This window comes from Nanorana parkeri, unplaced genomic scaffold (assembly GCF_000935625.1).
Source record: "Nanorana parkeri isolate BGI_ZX_2015 unplaced genomic scaffold, ASM93562v1 scaffold514, whole genome shotgun sequence".
Lineage (NCBI taxonomy): Eukaryota > Metazoa > Chordata > Amphibia > Anura > Dicroglossidae > Nanorana > Nanorana parkeri.
Genome location: NW_017306782.1, coordinates 552,885 through 570,869, shown reverse-complemented (window position 1 = coordinate 570,869; position 17,985 = coordinate 552,885). Strand labels below are relative to the sequence as shown.

Sequence of the window (17,985 nt, the reverse complement as noted above, 5' to 3'; positions counted from 1 at the left end):
CCCACTGGAGGCCCACAGCACTGCATTTCTTTTTTTTCATACCTTTTTCAGATGTCATTGGGCTTGTCACATGATGTCTTGGTCCACATGGTCCTTTTCCTGCATCTTCTCCCAGCAGAGAACAGTCTGCAGTGATACAGTGAACGGCACTAATGTGATGCAGGCCACTTGCACATACAGTATGTCCTCAGTCTTATGGGTTAATTGTTGCTGGGCATTATTCAACACAGAAGACTTGGGACATTTAGTGGCTGAATAGAATTTCTTTGGGGGACAATACCAAAGTTGAGGTGACTATTTGAGTTTAGGCCCCTGCTGGAGAACTATTTAAAAAAGAAATTGACCAGTGTTGGACTTTTTTTTTTTTGTATCATCCTACATAAATACAGGTTGCTGTGTCAAACACCTATATTTGCAGTTCAGGAACACCTCAGTCATCTATAAAGATTTAGTACTTCCAGCATACCAAGATAAAACTGCAGGTTACATTTAGTCCTGTGGCAACATAGACAAACTCCACCTAGATCCATCTGATCCAATTCATCTATTTCCCCCACTCCTAAGTGCTGGATCCTCAGATGTTCCTGGTAATGAGTCTGAGACTGATACTGTATATTTATAGGATGCCATATGTCATTAAATGTTGTCCTTTATTTTATTTAGGATGATGCCTCACAGGGGAATAACATGCAGGTGGAAGTAACTGGTAAATTAAAACAGCATTTTAACTCGGTGCCTAAGGGGAACAACACCACAGCTGCAGTGTCTGTGATCATGGTAAGTGTTATCTCTTGTTTACAATCATATCATACTTGCTCATAATTCATTTTTATATTATAAGATACTGCTGTATTTTTGTGGGAGTTTTACAAATGTAAAGACATTAATGTATTTTTAATTGCTTAATCTAAATCCATATATTAAAAAACATAACTCTAGTAGGCATAATAGTCACTTTGGTTGGAGTTCTGTGTGTTAGTCATATGAACAGAACAGTGTTGTTTACCTTATGGCCTAAATAGAAATACCCTCATTACAGCCATAACAGTTGTGTTTAACATGAAGCCAAACACGGAAGCCATGCTCAAACTCAAGTCTATATTAATTTCCATGAGAAGTTAGAGGGAATCTTGACTGCCATAAGGGAATGAAACAGCAGTAAAAGCCATATGGAATGAAGATTCAGTACCTATATTTTAATGGCATAATATTATTGCAAGCTTTTATTATTAAATCCCAATTGTATTATCCAGTTTTATAGGTTAGGCCAAGTCAGGGAGCAGGAAATGTACACTTTTTTAAGAGTTTTACGGTTTGCTTTTTCTCCACAACCCCAAACTATCCTCCAGATTGCTGAAGATGATCAGCACTGCAAACTAGTGGTCTATCTCCAGCAGTCCGATACTGCCCTGCACAGTCACAACTCCTGAGTTCCAAGCATGCTCCATTCCGCAGGGAGCATGAGCATTGCAGATTGGAGCGCAGTAGTTGGAACTGTGTAGGGTAAGTGTGGGATCGCTGGAGATAGACCGCTGTTTTGACACACCACAGCAGCCCTCATGTTAAGGGTTAGTTCACACTAAGCGTTTTCCAGGAGCAGAGCAGTTACAGACCGGATCAAAACTGCGTCCAATGTATTCCAACGGTATTTTGGGCTCTAGTACACACCACAGCATTCAGTTCCAGAGCATGTAAACAAAAAACTGCAGCAAGCCCTGTTTTAGCTGCTCAGGAACGCATGTAAACGCATCAAAAACTCATGCAAACGCCCTGGAACACACTGAAAGCCCATTTTAAATTTAAAAAAGTACACGTTTTTTTTTAACCAAAAAACAGCCCAGAACGCATCAAAAACGCGGCAAAAAATGCGGTATGACACACTGCACTGCATGTGCAGAAACTCATGCAGATCTGGTCTGCATTTGGTGTGAAAAAGCCCTCAGTGTCTGTCTGTCAGGAAAAGTGAGTTTGGGGTGATTGTGGAGTAATCAGAAAGAAAAGAAAACAAAAACATTTTTAGAAAAGTTAACATTTCCTGCTTCCTGACTTTGCTTAACCTATAAAAATGGAGATTATGTTTTGGCTTTAAGGGAATAACAAGGTATCTCCACCAGTTTTCTATGTCTGACCACCAAATTCCCTAAAATAAAATGTGATAGTTTTAAAATGAGTTAATATGCCAAGGGTTAACATGTGATTTGAGGTCAGCGCTGCCATCATTTTGGAAGAAAAGTCAGGAACATGTGTCTAGACGTTTGAGGTCAAAGTGGCAATCATTATATAGAATTAGTTCAGCAAATAGTAACTGGCAAATTCAAGTCAAAAGACAGATGTATGTGAAAGTACTTTCCGGGAGCGGAAAGCTGGGGATATGAAGGGGGAGATAATGGGGAGCTGGAGACATGCAAGAGGAGAGTGTGGGGTCCGGGAGCGGAAAGCTGGGGATATGAAGGGGGGAGATAATGGGGAGCTGGAGACATGGAAGAGGAGGAGTGTGGGTGGGTAAATAAATGTATCTAATTTTTATTTTTGGGGCGGGGGGCTTCATGGATTCTTGCATCAGGGCCCTGAGGTCATTAGTTACGCGTCTGCCTTCACCCTTGTGTGAATAAACCTGATAGTCTCCTATATTCTGTAAATGCTGCCAGGCAACTGTAGTAAGCTTGGGGTCATAAGCTACTGTATACTGAGATATGGTAAGCATAATAGGTGCCGAGATATGAGCTCTAACAAATACATTAGAAGCCTGTTACATGATTGCAATGTCTTAATAAAATCCAATAATGGAGTTTATACATTCATCACCAGCTTTATAGAATTTACCACTTAGTGGTCCTTCAGGGTAAATATGCATTGACGGGTCTGTAATCTCATGCTTCATTTAGACCAAGTTTTGTTCATTACAGTGAGAATATATTTCTCGAGGCGCACTTCATTGTGTTCCTGACACTCAATATGAAGAACGCCTATCAACATGCATGATTGCTCAAAAGGAACACTGAGAGATGGCAGTAGGACATGCCCTAGTGCTTAATGTTTTCGCTTTGTCCGCAAATGCTGGTGTTCACATACCATAAACCCAAAGTCTGCCATTGCCACACTTTTAAAGTAGATAAGGTTTCCTAAAATCAATCTACAACTTACAAAATAACATTTACATTTCATTTCACAGTTTGATTTTGACTTGTAACAAGAAGCTTCTGGCCTACATATCTTGCATTAATGAACCAGTGGAGATGAGCGTGACGCAGAGGCCTGGTATAAAGATGCAATGTACTGAGCTATAAGAATAGAAATAAATCAAATAAGTCATGCATGTCCACTTTTATCTTGCTCAAATCTTTCACGCTGCTCTTCAATTCTTGCTGGTGGAGGTGTTTAAATTGGCTTACAACGTTCTTAACAAGTGTCTCTGATAAGCCTACTAACTCAAAAGGCCTTTTATGAAGGCACTAAATGGATTGACATGAATTACAGTCATTATATTTAGAAAACCTTCGGCCTGATTCACTAAATGGTAAAATGAGTTTACATTTCTTATTTTGGCCTATGTTACCTTTTTTCCCCCCCAACTAAACCTGAATAGAATTACCTGTGCTAAAGCGATTCTTTTGTGTGCGTATGCAACATGAATGTACTAAGATATGTAATTGCAAATTAGCATGCAGTCAGTGCACATACACCATGTGCCTTTTGCGGTTAATTCATCAGTTATTTTAACCACTTAACCTCTTCAGCCCCTGCACAAAAGAAAAGTTTTACCCTGGACTACACAGATTTGAAAAATACATACACAAAACATGCCAATATTCAAGTAATAATACACACAGCACTTGTAATTAGACAATACTTGTTTATCCCAGAGTTTAACTTTTTTTTTTTTCCCTTCATTGGTTTTCCAACTTATTTTTATATTATTGTGCTTGATTTGGTAGGATAGCCATGCTAACCATGGCTCCTGACAACAGTCACCCTTTAGGAACATTCTCCTCCCTGTTGTCACTTTTGTGACTTTTTATGGCGTTTCAGCATACAAAAGTGTGTGCACCAAGGCTAGTTTGCATGGGAAAAGGTTTGCATGCAAACTATATCGGCAGAGGAACAAAAATGTATCTTGAATCAGCAAATGCAAACTTCACCACATTTTTAACACATGCAAACTTTGTACTTTGCATTTTAGTGAATCAGGGCGAATATATTTTCTTCTGTAGTATAGGCTAAGAACATACAGCACTGGATGCTTTTCTTTGTTGCCTCGGGCAGCACTTTTCTCATTGTAAAGTGACACTAAGCTCAGAAGTTAAAACAACATTTTTTTGCATTTTTTAATTATTTTTGTTACTTTTATTTTTACTTTTTGTTTGTTTTTTACAGTCCACTTTATTGCTATCACATAGGGGGCCTACAAGCCCCCTATGTAATAACAAATAGGATGTGACAGGTCCTCCTATTGGAGACATCAAGGGACTTACATACCCCTAATGTCACCAAGGGACCCCAAAAACGCTGATGAAGCAGAGATCTACGTTATGTGAAGCAGCATGAAGTGGGTAAAAATCATCTCTGAATTGGTGCTGACACTCGTTTCTTTTAGAGGGTGGCCACTTTTTGCTCCCCATGGTCCCTATGTGTATTGTAAAGTAGCCACCACTCCAAGCTCACTACTGTGATGGACTACAATCTCACATTTAGTTTAGTAATTTGTATTGAGATTGTAGTCCATCACAGTAGTGAGCTTGGAGTGGTGACTACTTTACAACACACACAGGGACCATGGGAAACAAGGATAGCCACCCTCCAGAAGGAAGGACAGTGTCAGCAGCAGTTCAGAGATGATTTGAGGATCTGCAGCCGAGTGATACACAAATAAGGCCCAGTATTGTTAATAGTTAAGGTATATGAATGCATTTTTAAGATGTAACTTCTGAGTTTATTGTCACTTTAAGAATGGACTCTCTATTGCTAAATGGTTACTGGTAAATTGCTAATTGGTTACTGGTAAATGTAAATAATTCCCATCAGTAGTAAGTAATCAGGATCCACAGCTAGTACACATCTGAATTCTCTATGTCTAGGATGTCCTAGGAAGACAATCACTTCTTGAGAATACAGTGTGGTCCTGTCACTGGGAACAATGCTACAAGCTGGCAGTGCAGTGACTAGCAAATACTAAAACTATTTGATAGCAGCAGCTTTACCAGCACAAGCCAAGAAACCGCATTTGGCATTGTGCCAATCCTTTCTGTGACAGCAAAGTAGCCTGAAGAGGATTTTGCTCCTATGTTGTGAAGCTCCACATGAAGGGAAAACACTTTACATGAAAATACCTTGCATTATTTTCTTATGCAACCCAAACCCTGTTGGAAGCGAGAGCTTTTAGGAATAATTATGATACGCTTGAAGTAGTATTGCAAGTTGTTATTTATGCACCAGAAGATCCAGATGCTCAAGCTAGCTGAAGATTTCTGGACCTGTTAGAGGAGACCTGGGACCTTCACTGTCCTGTCACAGGGTGAGGGTGGACAGCAAACCTGTAATTAAAAGTTAAACAGCAGCAGAAAGTATTCCGGTCCCCATTCCTTGCTATGTAGGACTGTGATGTGTGGCAGAGTAAATCTGTGTACCTCTCAGGACTGGATGGACAGAAATACAAGTCAAACAGTTTTCATATATGTTTATCATCTGCGTTTTTAGCTGTTTGTTCACAGTTCAGCTTTAATAGTAGGTCAGTTTTTTATATTATTATTAATCATGATTGGTTATCTTAAAAGAAGACAGTTCAGTCCATTAACACAGCCAGGGTTTGGTATATGGTTACATATCAGATTATATGTGAAAGAAAACAAAATCACTATATATCAATGCGTTTTAATGTGCTGTGTCTAATATAATATAGCATGCACACTGGCAATGCTGTGTGCGGCGTATATGCAATATTGTTTTTATTGTATTTCATGTTGTTGACTTTGCTTTTAGTAAGTCTAGTTTCTATTCCTTGCTTCTTTCCTCCATCCCTCCTGTTTCCAAACGCCTGCCTTGCTTCCCTCTGCATAGGTCCAGGACAATGGTATGTACTAACTGCATCTGCAATGCTTTATCTGCTGCACACACATATACATAACATTATTACCCGTTCCGTTGAAGGAAAAAAAGGAGAGGAAACAGTGACTGACACACTATTAGATCATGTCCCCTAAAATGTACATAAGATCATGCAATTTATATATAACAATACAAGAGAGTGTTAGCTCAAGTCAAACATTAAAGATTGTAGTGTTAAACAACATATAATAGTTTACTGAGTTGTAGTAAAACCTGGAAGAAGGGTCACTACAAGCCTATGCCCATCTGGTGGAGAGCAATGGAACTACAGACAGTTTACCAGATGATCTTTGTAACAAGATAGGTGCAAATGCACTTTTTAGACATTGCTCCTTTGAAGGCATGCTAGCTGAAGATTTCTGGACCTGTTAGAGGAGACCTGGGACCTTCACTGTCCTGTCACAGGGTGAGGGTGGACAGCAAACCTGTAATTAAAAGTTAAACAGCAGCAGAAAGTATTCCGGTCCCCATTCCTTGCTATGTAGGACTGTGATGTGTGGCAGAGTAAATCTGTGTACCTCTCAGGACTGGATGGACAGAAATACAAGTCAAACAGTTTTCATATATGTTTATCATCTGCGTTTTTAGCTGTTTGTTCACAGTTCAGCTTTAATAGTAGGTCAGTTTTTTATATTATTATTAATCATGATTGGTTATCTTAAAAGAAGACAGTTCAGTCCATTAACACAGCCAGGGTTTGGTATATGGTTACATATCAGATTATATGTGAAAGAAAACAAAATCACTATATATCAATGCGTTTTAATGTGCTGTGTCTAATATAATATAGCATGCACACTGGCAATGCTGTGTGCGGCGTATATGCAATATTGTTTTTATTGTATTTCATGTTGTTGACTTTGCTTTTAGTAAGTCTAGTTTCTATTCCTTGCTTCTTTCCTCCATCCCTCCTGTTTCCAAACGCCTGCCTTGCTTCCCTCTGCATAGGTCCAGGACAATGGTATGTACTAACTGCATCTGCAATGCTTTATCTGCTGCACACACATATACATAACATTATTACCCGTTCCGTTGAAGGAAAAAAAGGAGAGGAAACAGTGACTGACACACTATTAGATCATGTCCCCTAAAATGTACATAAGATCATGCAATTTATATATAACAATACAAGAGAGTGTTAGCTCAAGTCAAACATTAAAGATTGTAGTGTTAAACAACATATAATAGTTTACTGAGTTGTAGTAAAACCTGGAAGAAGGGTCACTACAAGCCTATGCCCATCTGGTGGAGAGCAATGGAACTACAGACAGTTTACCAGATGATCTTTGTAACAAGATAGGTGCAAATGCACTTTTTAGACATTGCTCCTTTGAAGGCAAATTGCAGTGTTGGCATTGTTGCTGATGTCGTATGGACCTGATAATTATGTTTCGCAGAAACTTCCTTTGTTGGTTTACGTAGCAATGTTTTTTGCTGTGTTGCATGCAAGTACATAGCAGCTCTGTAAAAGGAGTGTGCAAATAAAATGTGTTCCTTTCTGTCCTACCATGTCCAGTGATTCTGTATAATGAGTATTTGTTTTCTTGAGTGTGCCAAACATTGTAGCATGGTATGTATTCACTGATAGTGTCTTAAAAACAGTTTTATAATTGAATTTTTTTTTAAATATGAGTATGATATATAAATTGCAGTGCTTAAATAATACAATAGAATGCCAGGACCAGATTTAAAAAAACATTAATATAATCCCATGTTATCTAAACTGCTCAGAGAGTATCGGTATTATAATACTAAAGCATGCACAGGTTAATTCATTAATACAGGCAAAAAAAACCTGATATAATATACTGTTGGCGGTGAGCACAAGGGATTGTTACTTCTATTAAAGAATAGTTAGACCGGTAGACCAAATCTAGGCCCTTAACAAGACCAGGGCATGTTTTATCATTGTTACTTCTCCTTTTTACTGCCCAGTGCATGCTTATTTACACTCTAATGACTTCATTATATGCAGCTTTTATTTTTTTTCTTTCCTGATATACACGGAATAATGACTCTTGTTTTTAGAACACAGCTCTTGATAAGGAAGGACAGAGGTTTTGCGCCAAACGCTGTGATTACAATTCTACCACTAGCTTGGAGAAAGCCAGCATGGTGAAAACAACTGATGATCTTCACCAAGTTTTGGAGTCTACAAAACTGCTGTGATCAAATCAACCTGCGCCATAATGCCAAGTTTGCTGGGCAGTAGATTGCTTATCATGAGGATTTCAGATATCCAAATCCACTGGGCGATTCCCACTCTTTGACATGTTTGATTTTTGTTTCTAAGACAGATTGTCTTGCTTCCTTTTACAGAACCTTTTCATCAGTTTTCATTACAAACCATAGAGGACTAATTAGATTGTTGGAGTTGGACAATTCCATGGTCTTTTTTCGAGACTACTTTCCATATCTAAGTAGGGCAGCTTATAAAAAGCATTAGACACTTTCAATAACTTGTTTTACCATATGGAGTAGGGTCTACTACTGTCAAAGTCTACTGATTTGCTAACACGTATAAGACTTTCTGAAGAGGATCTGCAGCACATGCTACGGTCATCTGTGAAATGGCAGTACTTTCTTTCATGTCATCCATTTGCAAACCATTACCCACTAAGGGAGGCAGATTTATTTTCACCTATTTTTGCTCTGTGTTGATTTTAAATGAGAAAAAAAATATTTTTTTTTCTGCCAAACAAACAATTCATGAACAGGTTTCAATAATAGAAAAATAAAATAACTAATTTGGCCATTGTTAACTAGGGAAGCACCAATACCTTTTTTTCAGTATCGAGTACGAGTACCGTTTTCTTTTTTATTGGTACTCGCCGATACTGAATAGCGATACCGAAAGTCCCATTATGGAAGCAGGGCAGTGTGTATGACTCACCGCCCAGCTTCCTGACCAATCAGGAAACCGGGCAGCAAGTCATTACCCGCCCCCCAGCTTCCTGATTGGCTGGGAAGCCAGCTCCATGCTTCCTGGTAATGAGGGAGCATGGAGGCGGCTTCCTGGCCAATCAGGAAGCCGGGCATCATGTAATGACTCGCCACCCGGCTTCCTGATACCAGAAGTTCCGGTATCGGGATAAGTATCGGGAGCATTTGGACGAGTTCTCGGTATCTGCACCGATACCATTACTAGTATCGGTGCATCCATATTTTTAACAGTATTTCACAATAGTTTCAAGCCATTGGTCTATTTAAAGTAAATACATTATTTGGACAGTGGTTATTTATTTTATTTATTTTAAAACATTCTTCATCACTTGACTGTTCTGCTACCAACATGGACATCTCCTGCAAATATGTAAAATAATCTATCAATGGAATGTAAAAGTTGCTGCATGCTGCAACCAGATAAAAAATAAGAACACAAAGTGCAAAAACCAAACAAACTTGTTCATTCTAATATACTTCTATAATAGCAAACAACCAGCGGGAATGTGCAGACTAGGGGCTGATCTACATTCTATAGTCATGTTAGGATGGGAGAGAATAATTAAATCCAACCAGTTGTCACTGGCGTCCTATTTCAATGTAGCTTTCTATGCTTGTATTATCAGACAGATCTAAGGTGAAAACAATCTGCTGTCTTGATAATGACAACACAACTAATTATAATTGGTGCATGAGGCTTTTCACGTTTAATAAATGTGTGCATCCAAAAAATGGGATTTAGACATATCTGTAATTACTCATTCACATTATTTATTTTCTATATTTATATAGTGCTGACACATTATGCAGTGTTTTACAGTACATTGAAGCATTTGCATTAGTCCCTCCCCTGAAGGGCATTTGACTTCTTACAGGCACAGTCAAGAGCTAGTTTGGTCAGAACCCTATTAGAACCCTCTTAACTACCCCACAGTATCCTTGATAGGAATAAAATGCAGGACCCCAGTGCTACTAGTTTAGATTGCTAACTACTCAGCCACCATACTGGCCAATGTTCCAAAATTAATTAATTGTTAGCTTGAAGATAAATACATACTGCATGAAACATAAAAAATGCAAAGGCATCTGTGGTGAAAAAATATGCCACATGGTATAGGCCTTGAATAATTACTGATCATTATATACAAAATGTCCTTAGTCACTTGATGGAGCAATAATAAAATAATCTCTGTTCAGGGCCCATCTAGCATAGATAAAATGGATTCAGTTAAGCTCTATCTATATTAAGCGTTTAGTTCACTTTAGCTATAAGTGGAATCTGGCGGGCTGATCAGCCCCTGGCTTCTTAAATGCCTTAGATATAATCAAACAGTGAGATTCCACTGCCATCATTTCCATCTCTGTACTTGCCCACTTAAAAGCTTTGGTGTTCTATTTTGAAAAATACATCATGGGATAATGGGAACCCCTCATCAATGCCTACAGTGGGTGTTCAGACTCAGGAACTAAAGCAGAGATCATTCACCAAAAGGGTTCCTGAGAGACCGAAGCTATCAAGTATTAACTCTCTAATATCTATTAAAAACCTGAAACATTGATTTAGGGTGGACTGACCTTTTAAATTCAGAGCAACTGAATGGACCACTGGCAGATATTATTTGCTCATGAGCGCAAATTACAGTAGGGAAGTCTGTAAGGTAACTTTTGAGTCTACAGCTTTTGTTATAGCTAATACTTTTGGTATTAAGAACACTTTTAGATGTATTGAATTTAGAGACAGCATTTTTTTATTTTACAATTAAATGATCTATGTGAATGGTTATTTCAGGTCTACAGTATATTAGAGATATAATTGCAAAGCAATCCATATAGATAACATTTCAATATGGTACTATATGCATTAAGGTAATATTAAAGAAGGTACCTATGGCAGCAATTCCATTAATGATGTAGCTTCATTCAAAGTTGTTTGCAAATGAATGTAGAAACCTGCACCTACCAATCATTTTTCTTCCCTGATGAAATGAGCCAAACAGCACTGTGTCCAAAAATTCTCATAATGAACACCTTTCCCATTCCGCCATTAGTACACATTACAGAAAAGTAAATCCCATAAAACTAGTAAAACATATTATAGACATGCACCCACAAGCCTTGTATACTGTGACACGTTGTCACAGGGCATACCCATTTCTCCAGAGTAAACAGCCATTTTGCCTGACTATGCTTGAAAGTCTGGAAATGAATGTTACCATTTTATTGTTTTTTTATTGTTTATTTGAGCAGCATTGCACTTTCCTTTTGCAGAGTGGCATTATCCCCTATACACCACCTCTATGTGTTCTCATGGTACCATGTTTTAGAGCCTCTTAATATATGGATTTGATTTTGTACTAGAAGTGTAAATTATTTCCAATAAACATCCTCTTCATGGAAATCTGAAGCTGCTGTGTTTTATATATCACACTATGTACATTTTTATCATTATGTTTATAACTATCACTATTGGTTGTTGATCCTTATTGTGAATCTTTTTAAAGCTTACAAAAGTAAGTGCATTATTTAATTGATGAAGGGTGCAGAAAACATTGTGGATTCTTTATTGCCATTGTCAGAACTTTTTTTACATAGGTACATAGATTATCAGTAAATGTAAAGGATAACTCCAGTTTGTGGGGGGCAAAGTAATCCCCCTCTAGGTTAACTATGTACACCGGAAGGGCATTGTCAATTTATTTACCTTTTTCCATTCTAAAGATATTGCTGTTTATTGAACAATGTCCTATTTATAAACATGTTTCAAAATGGGGGACTCAACATTCCCCCATCACCGCTTTGCTTGCCTGAGGAAGGAACCGGATAGGGTTCCAAAACATTGCCGTACATTGTGCGTATATCAATAAAGAAGAATTGACGCAAATAACTTCCAGTGCCAGTGATTTCTTTAATTCGCAGTAAAATTGAGACACTGTTGGAGAAAATGTTTTATCTGGAGTTATTGAAAGACATTGCCCGATCATTCAGACCTCATTAACACAGCCAAAAAGTTGCAGACTGCAGATTCCTCTACAAAAATCTGCAGATTCTCACAGTTGGAATCACAGGTGGATGCGAACAGCTGTGGTTGGGAAGCCTGTACAAAGCAATAACAGGCTTACAGATCCACAGCTGTCCATTACTTTCCTCCACTGTACACGTGTATCCGCACATCTGTCGGTTACCTGCAGCGAAAGACAGGTGACTGACCCTGGATGTCCAGGGTTGGACATCTGTCTCTAGTCACAGGTAACCACTGGATGTGCGGATACTTGCAAACAGCAAAGGACATTCGTGGTCTTCTCAGTCTGTCATTGCTTTGTAGCAGCATCCCAGGCCACAGTTGTTTACATCCCCCTGTGATTCCAGCTGTGAGAATCTGCTGATTCTTGTCACAAGAATCCACTGTCTCTGGACCTTTTCAGACATGTGATTGAGGGCTTGATGCAGCTAAACACATGTAAATGTGCAGAAACCTATGTAAACATAAGTACATTTAAACGCAGAAGAGATGAACCCGGCATGTATAAATTTGTTGCTACTTCCCAGATCAGTTTCTCCTGTATAAGATGTAGGAGGCCGTAAGCATGAGGCCTCAGGTAAGGTTTTTTATGGTTTACCTTGATATTACAAAAGGGGACAGGGGTATAAATAAGACGTGAAACAGAGCTGATTTTATCTAAACCATAGTAGATAGCTTAAGCCGGTTGCATATTTCCTAACAAAATACAATAAAATGGTTACATTTCTAAAAATTCTTGACAGCAGAATTTTCACAGGATATAGCCAGCTGCTATTTAGCCGAAATAACAAGGAATTTGTTTATTTCAGGGGGTTTGGGGGTTGTTAAACAATTTGAGCTTAGGTGTCCAGTATGGTATTCCCTATCCTCTTATCTAATCTTATCATGTGTGCCTAGATTTGGAGAAGAAAGAGGTATTTTGGGTTACTCAAATGCATCTTGTGATATGGCTTTTCTGGTTTGTGCTTTATTGATTCATGTGAGACGAGAAAGATATATGAATGGTAACAGAAATAGAAAAGCTGCCATTGCTAGGCTTGTTCTGAAAATGCTAGTTGCCTCATGATGCATGCAGAGGAGCATTGTCAAACTACAGATTTTTCTCAAGACAAGTTTCCTTTTAAGTGACTGTGTTGCTGATATAAAAACAAAAGGCGACTGTAAAATAAATACACTTTATAATTGCCTGTTCTGTCATTTTGTATGGGCCAGCATGAACCACAGTACGCGACAGGGAACATGGGCATCCGACATACCCAGAAGATTGTCACATATGTAGATTATTCTGGCAGTTTTGCGCAGCAACAGAATGAAGAGTCTATGAAAGGGCACCAGGAAAGGTAAGTATAAAATGTCTTCTTTTACAGGTCCTTTTAGTTTGTATTTCAACAACAGTTTTTAAATTGTCTACCTTAAGATCTACATTAGGTCCTTATTTGATCTTGTTTAAATTAAGAATGTTATTAATTACATTAGTAAGTATTTGGGTGGTCCAAGGATATAAAAGGCTTATAGGATAAGGAGAGACGGGTACCCGTAAAGTCCTCTGGACTAAAAAAATATGTTTAATTTTAAGATCAGGGAGATGAAGAATAGTAAGGAACAACAACTCATGAGCAAAGCAAGAAAAGGAAGGAAATAACTCATGGGAGTCATCAGGGCAAAGCAACACAGCAAGAGCAGCTGGGGGCACATCTTAGGTAGTTTTACCATTGGTGTTTTTTTCTGTAGGTAAAAGCGTGATAATACGTCTTCAAAAATGACAAGATGGCCCACCTGTTCTTATCCATCTCTCATTTATATTTGAAAAAAAGAAACATCTAGACTAAATGGTTTCCCAAAAGGGATGTCATATTTCACACATTCTTTTAAGTGCTATCATCATGCAGAATCCACAAAAATGTCCATGAATGGACAAATAATAAGAATCCATGTTTAGCATTGACCGACCCACAGGAAGTATGTGATAGAAATAATATATATTATAAACTAATTATCCTTTGGTACATGGTTCCACACCACCTGGCAACATTTGGCTTCAAGCTCATGTTTTAGATGATGCCAGACTCTAGGAACTCTCTTTAACATATGGTGGGAATGTCCCAAATCAGAAGATATTGTAAACCCAAGCACTGCACTAAAGGTGGCTATACATTGTACGAATTGCGTTCAACATTTTTTTCGTTTCTTGCACTGGCCTCGTTTGATTATACCTAGACTTCCCCATCAAGTATAGTCAAATGTCAATTTCGGAAATCGTTTCTTAGCCATACTGTCCAACAAATGTTTGATGACCGATGGAAATAATTTCCTTTTGTGCATGTGCTGTGTTCTTGCTGAGAATTTTTCGATTTTCGTTTGATCAGAAAAAAAGTTTCCAACCTGACTGATCGAAAAATTTCGATCACAATATCAAAAGGAAAATCGGTGATGTAGCATCATCTGTTCGAATCTCGTTCGAAACATCATTAATGTACGGTTTCCGAACGAAAACCATTCAATGTATGGCCACCAGTTTTGTCTTTTGATGTTTCTCTTTAAGCAAAACAGGTGCTCATCAAGGTGTGGTGGTGTTCCACCCTCAAGATTGCACATGTGATACAATGGAGGGTATGGTTTCTTATTAATGAAAAAATAGCCACAATGGAATGCAATAGGCATCTAGTTACATATGTGCTTCCTAATTGCATCTGTGTGTATGAAGGTGACGGGAGCCCTCTTTTTTTTGCTTTTTAAAATCATTATTACATTTATTTATCAGGTATTTTTCGTTTTACTTTTTCATCTGACTTTATTTTTATATTTTTATAACAATGAGGATGTTGTGATAGTACATTAGCAGTGACAGGTACATTGTGTGGGGACATCAGAGGTCTTTAAGATCTGTCTCCAAGCTCATGACAGAGAGCCACCATTCCAACCCGTACCCTGAGCTTATAAATACATGCTCTGGAGTTATGAGTGGTTATTCAATGCAGGGAAGAACAGTGAACAAGAGTTCATCCTGAATCCCCCCAGGCTTATGGAGGACCCGGGTGAGCCCAAAGAGCACAGAAGGGGCGCCGCTTTGCTGGCATTATAGCCCCATAAGTCATTTCAACTAAATGGAGGAAAGTCAGCTATTACATTTTAAAACAAGGATATAGCAGCCTTGAGTTAAGCTGACCTCGCATCAGTAGAATTTCATTTGAAAACATTTATGGTAATGTAAATTCAATTTTCTAATAGTGGTAAAATTGGTTTGACAAAAAATGATCAGGATGTAACATTTTTCACAAACTAAGAAAATTCTAACAGTGAAAGTGGTTTTCGTTTGAGCAGTAAAAGGATTATAGAAACCAAAATGCTTTCCATTGACTAAAGGCACATTCACACCATAGGATCAAGCAAAAAACATTTTGGATATAGCACAGCATATGGCACCGTACTTTAGGTGCTCTTGTGCATCGCATTGTAATAGATTCTCAATGGCACCCCAATGCAACTCCTAGTGTTTGTTGGAGCTCTGTGCAATGTGTGGTACCTCAATAATGTGCGTTGCATGGGCGTGCAGCGAAAAAAAAGCCAATGCACTACTTTTTTTTTTTGCTAGGCGGCAACACAACATTGTGTTTTGCTCAGCCCTTCAACATTCACCCACTGAACAGTATATTGGGGTGCTAATGAGTGGGAATTGAGTGGGAAACCGTGCGCTGTTCTATAGTGCGTGCTAAATGCACAAAACACTATGGTGTGAATGGGCTCTAAAACTAAAGGTATTTACATGTCTTCACTTTCACCACAAATCCATACAAAAAATGCCATGGGAATTATTGCTTTATGCGAAACTGTATATCCAGAACTGGTTTATTGCACAGGCGTGGCCTATTATTAAAACCATATATTTCAAACTGCATACCGCTGTTTTGGGCTTGTTAATCATCATCAATGCACTGCATGAAAAAGCAACAAGAAGGTATAACTACACAGATTATGGTCAAATGGGCTTAAATGAACCAAAATGTCCTCCACAAAACTAGTGCAAAGCACAGAAAGCTTTGCCGGTTTTAGAAGACCAAGACTAACAAAAGATTGAATTAGTTCTAGATACACTACATTGCCAAAAGTATTGGGACACCCCTCCAAATCATTGGATTCAGGTGTTTCAATATCCTCCGTGGCCACAGGTGTATAAAGTCAAGCACCTAGGCATGCAGACTGCTTCTACAAAAGTACCGTGATAAGTTGCCACCTGTGCAATAAGTCCATCCGTGACATTTCCTTGCTACTAAATATTCTGTGGTCAACGGTTAGTGGTATTATAACAAAGTGGAAGCAACTGGGAACAACAGCAACTCAGCCACAAAGTGGTAGGCCACGTAAAATGACAGAGCAGGGTCAGCGTATGCTGAAGCGCACAGTGCGCAGAAGTCGCCAACTGTCTGCAGAGTCAATAGCTACAGACCTCCAAACTTTGTGTGGCCTTCAGATTGGCACAACAACAATGCGTAGAAAGCTTCATCGAATGGGTTTCCATGGCCGAGCAGCTGCATCCAAGCCTTACAACACCAAGTGCAATGCAAGTTGGATGCAGTGGTGTAAAGCACACCGCCACTGGACTCATGCTTCTCTGTCTGGCAATTCGATGGACGTGTCTGTAACTTACTCCATTATATTAAAAAATATATATTTTTTTTTGTCACAACATACAAGTAAATGTTAAAAAACTTTTGGGCTCACCGCCATTCTATTAGGTATGAATACCTCCATTGGCCACTAACTCATACAACTTAATAATGAACTAAGTACATATAGAGATTGATTACCACATTGGTCCATTATTCATGGCCTTCATTTGATGAGTTGTGGTTGAGTTTTTGACGCGTTTCACTACTGGCTTCCTCTAGATATTAGAGGTATTCCTAGAACATGGAAAAAAAACAATAATGGATACACTCATATAACATCTATAAGGTCTTATTACATTACATTACAGAGATAAACTTACATAGTGGGATGCATAGTGGGATGCAGATGGATCGCCCCCAACACAAAGGAAGTAGAGGTCCTCCTGCAGGTATGGACCACAGGGGAACATGCATAGAGATGTCCAGATGCCTTCTGGAAGTGGGCCCAAAAGCCAGTGATGACACGGCCTGGAACAGGTTAGCAGATGGTTAAGCAGCACCCACCACTTGCTATCTGTCGCTGTCTTATTACAGCTCGGCAGAACGTCTATAATGAAAGTTCACATACTTTTAATAAAATTAAAACTGCATTGTGCCAAGTGTAAAGTTTCCAGTGAAGGGAACTCTTAAGGCATTAGCATACCAATACATTTTGGACAATTTCATGCTCCCAACTTTGTGGGAACAGTTTGAGGATGGCCCCTTCCTGTTCCAACATGACTGCGCACCAGTGCACAAAGCAAGGTCCATAAAGACATAGATAAGCGAGTTTGGGGTGGAGGAAATTGACTGGCCTGCACAGAGTCCTGACCTCAACCCGATAGAACACCTTTGGGATGAATTAGAGCGGAGACTGCGAGCCCGGCCTTCTCGTCCAACATCAGTACCTGACCTCACAAATGTGCTTCTGGAAGAATGGTCAAACATTCCCATAGACACACTCCTAAACCTTGTGGACGCCTTCCCAGAATAGTTGAAGCTTTTATAGCTGCAAAGGGTGGGCCAACTTTTGGCAATATAGCGTATACTGGTTTAGCAGTATAGTAACAGTGAAGATCAAATTTAGTACACATTACATATACAGATTGACAATCACTGCTGCAAACAGGAGCCACTTAAAGTGGAACTCCAGCCACACTTTTTTGGGAAATGTTTAGGACCTCTGTCAGGTTTGTAGTTCTATGTCCCTGTTGAGTGCTTTTCCCCTACTTTCTGTGCAGTGTCACAAGGAAAGGAAGTGATCAGGCACATTAT

The 17,985-nt window shown here is 38.9% G+C and overlaps 1 protein-coding gene across 4 annotated transcripts in view; it reads left to right on the top strand.

The window, feature by feature from the left end:
* Window positions 1–8,800, top strand: part of DCLK2 (doublecortin like kinase 2) — a 98,893-nt gene extending 90,093 nt beyond the window's left edge. For all 4 annotated transcript variants that reach the window (XM_018561303.1, XM_018561305.1, XM_018561301.1 and 1 more), the window contains 2 exons: window positions 664–777; window positions 8,131–8,800. In XM_018561303.1, the coding sequence (XP_018416805.1) occupies window positions 664–777; window positions 8,131–8,271 (255 nt within the window). In that variant the 3' untranslated portion in view covers window positions 8,272–8,800. The remainder of the gene's footprint in view (window positions 1–663; window positions 778–8,130) is intronic.
* Window positions 8,801–17,985: the final 9,185 nt, after the last annotated feature.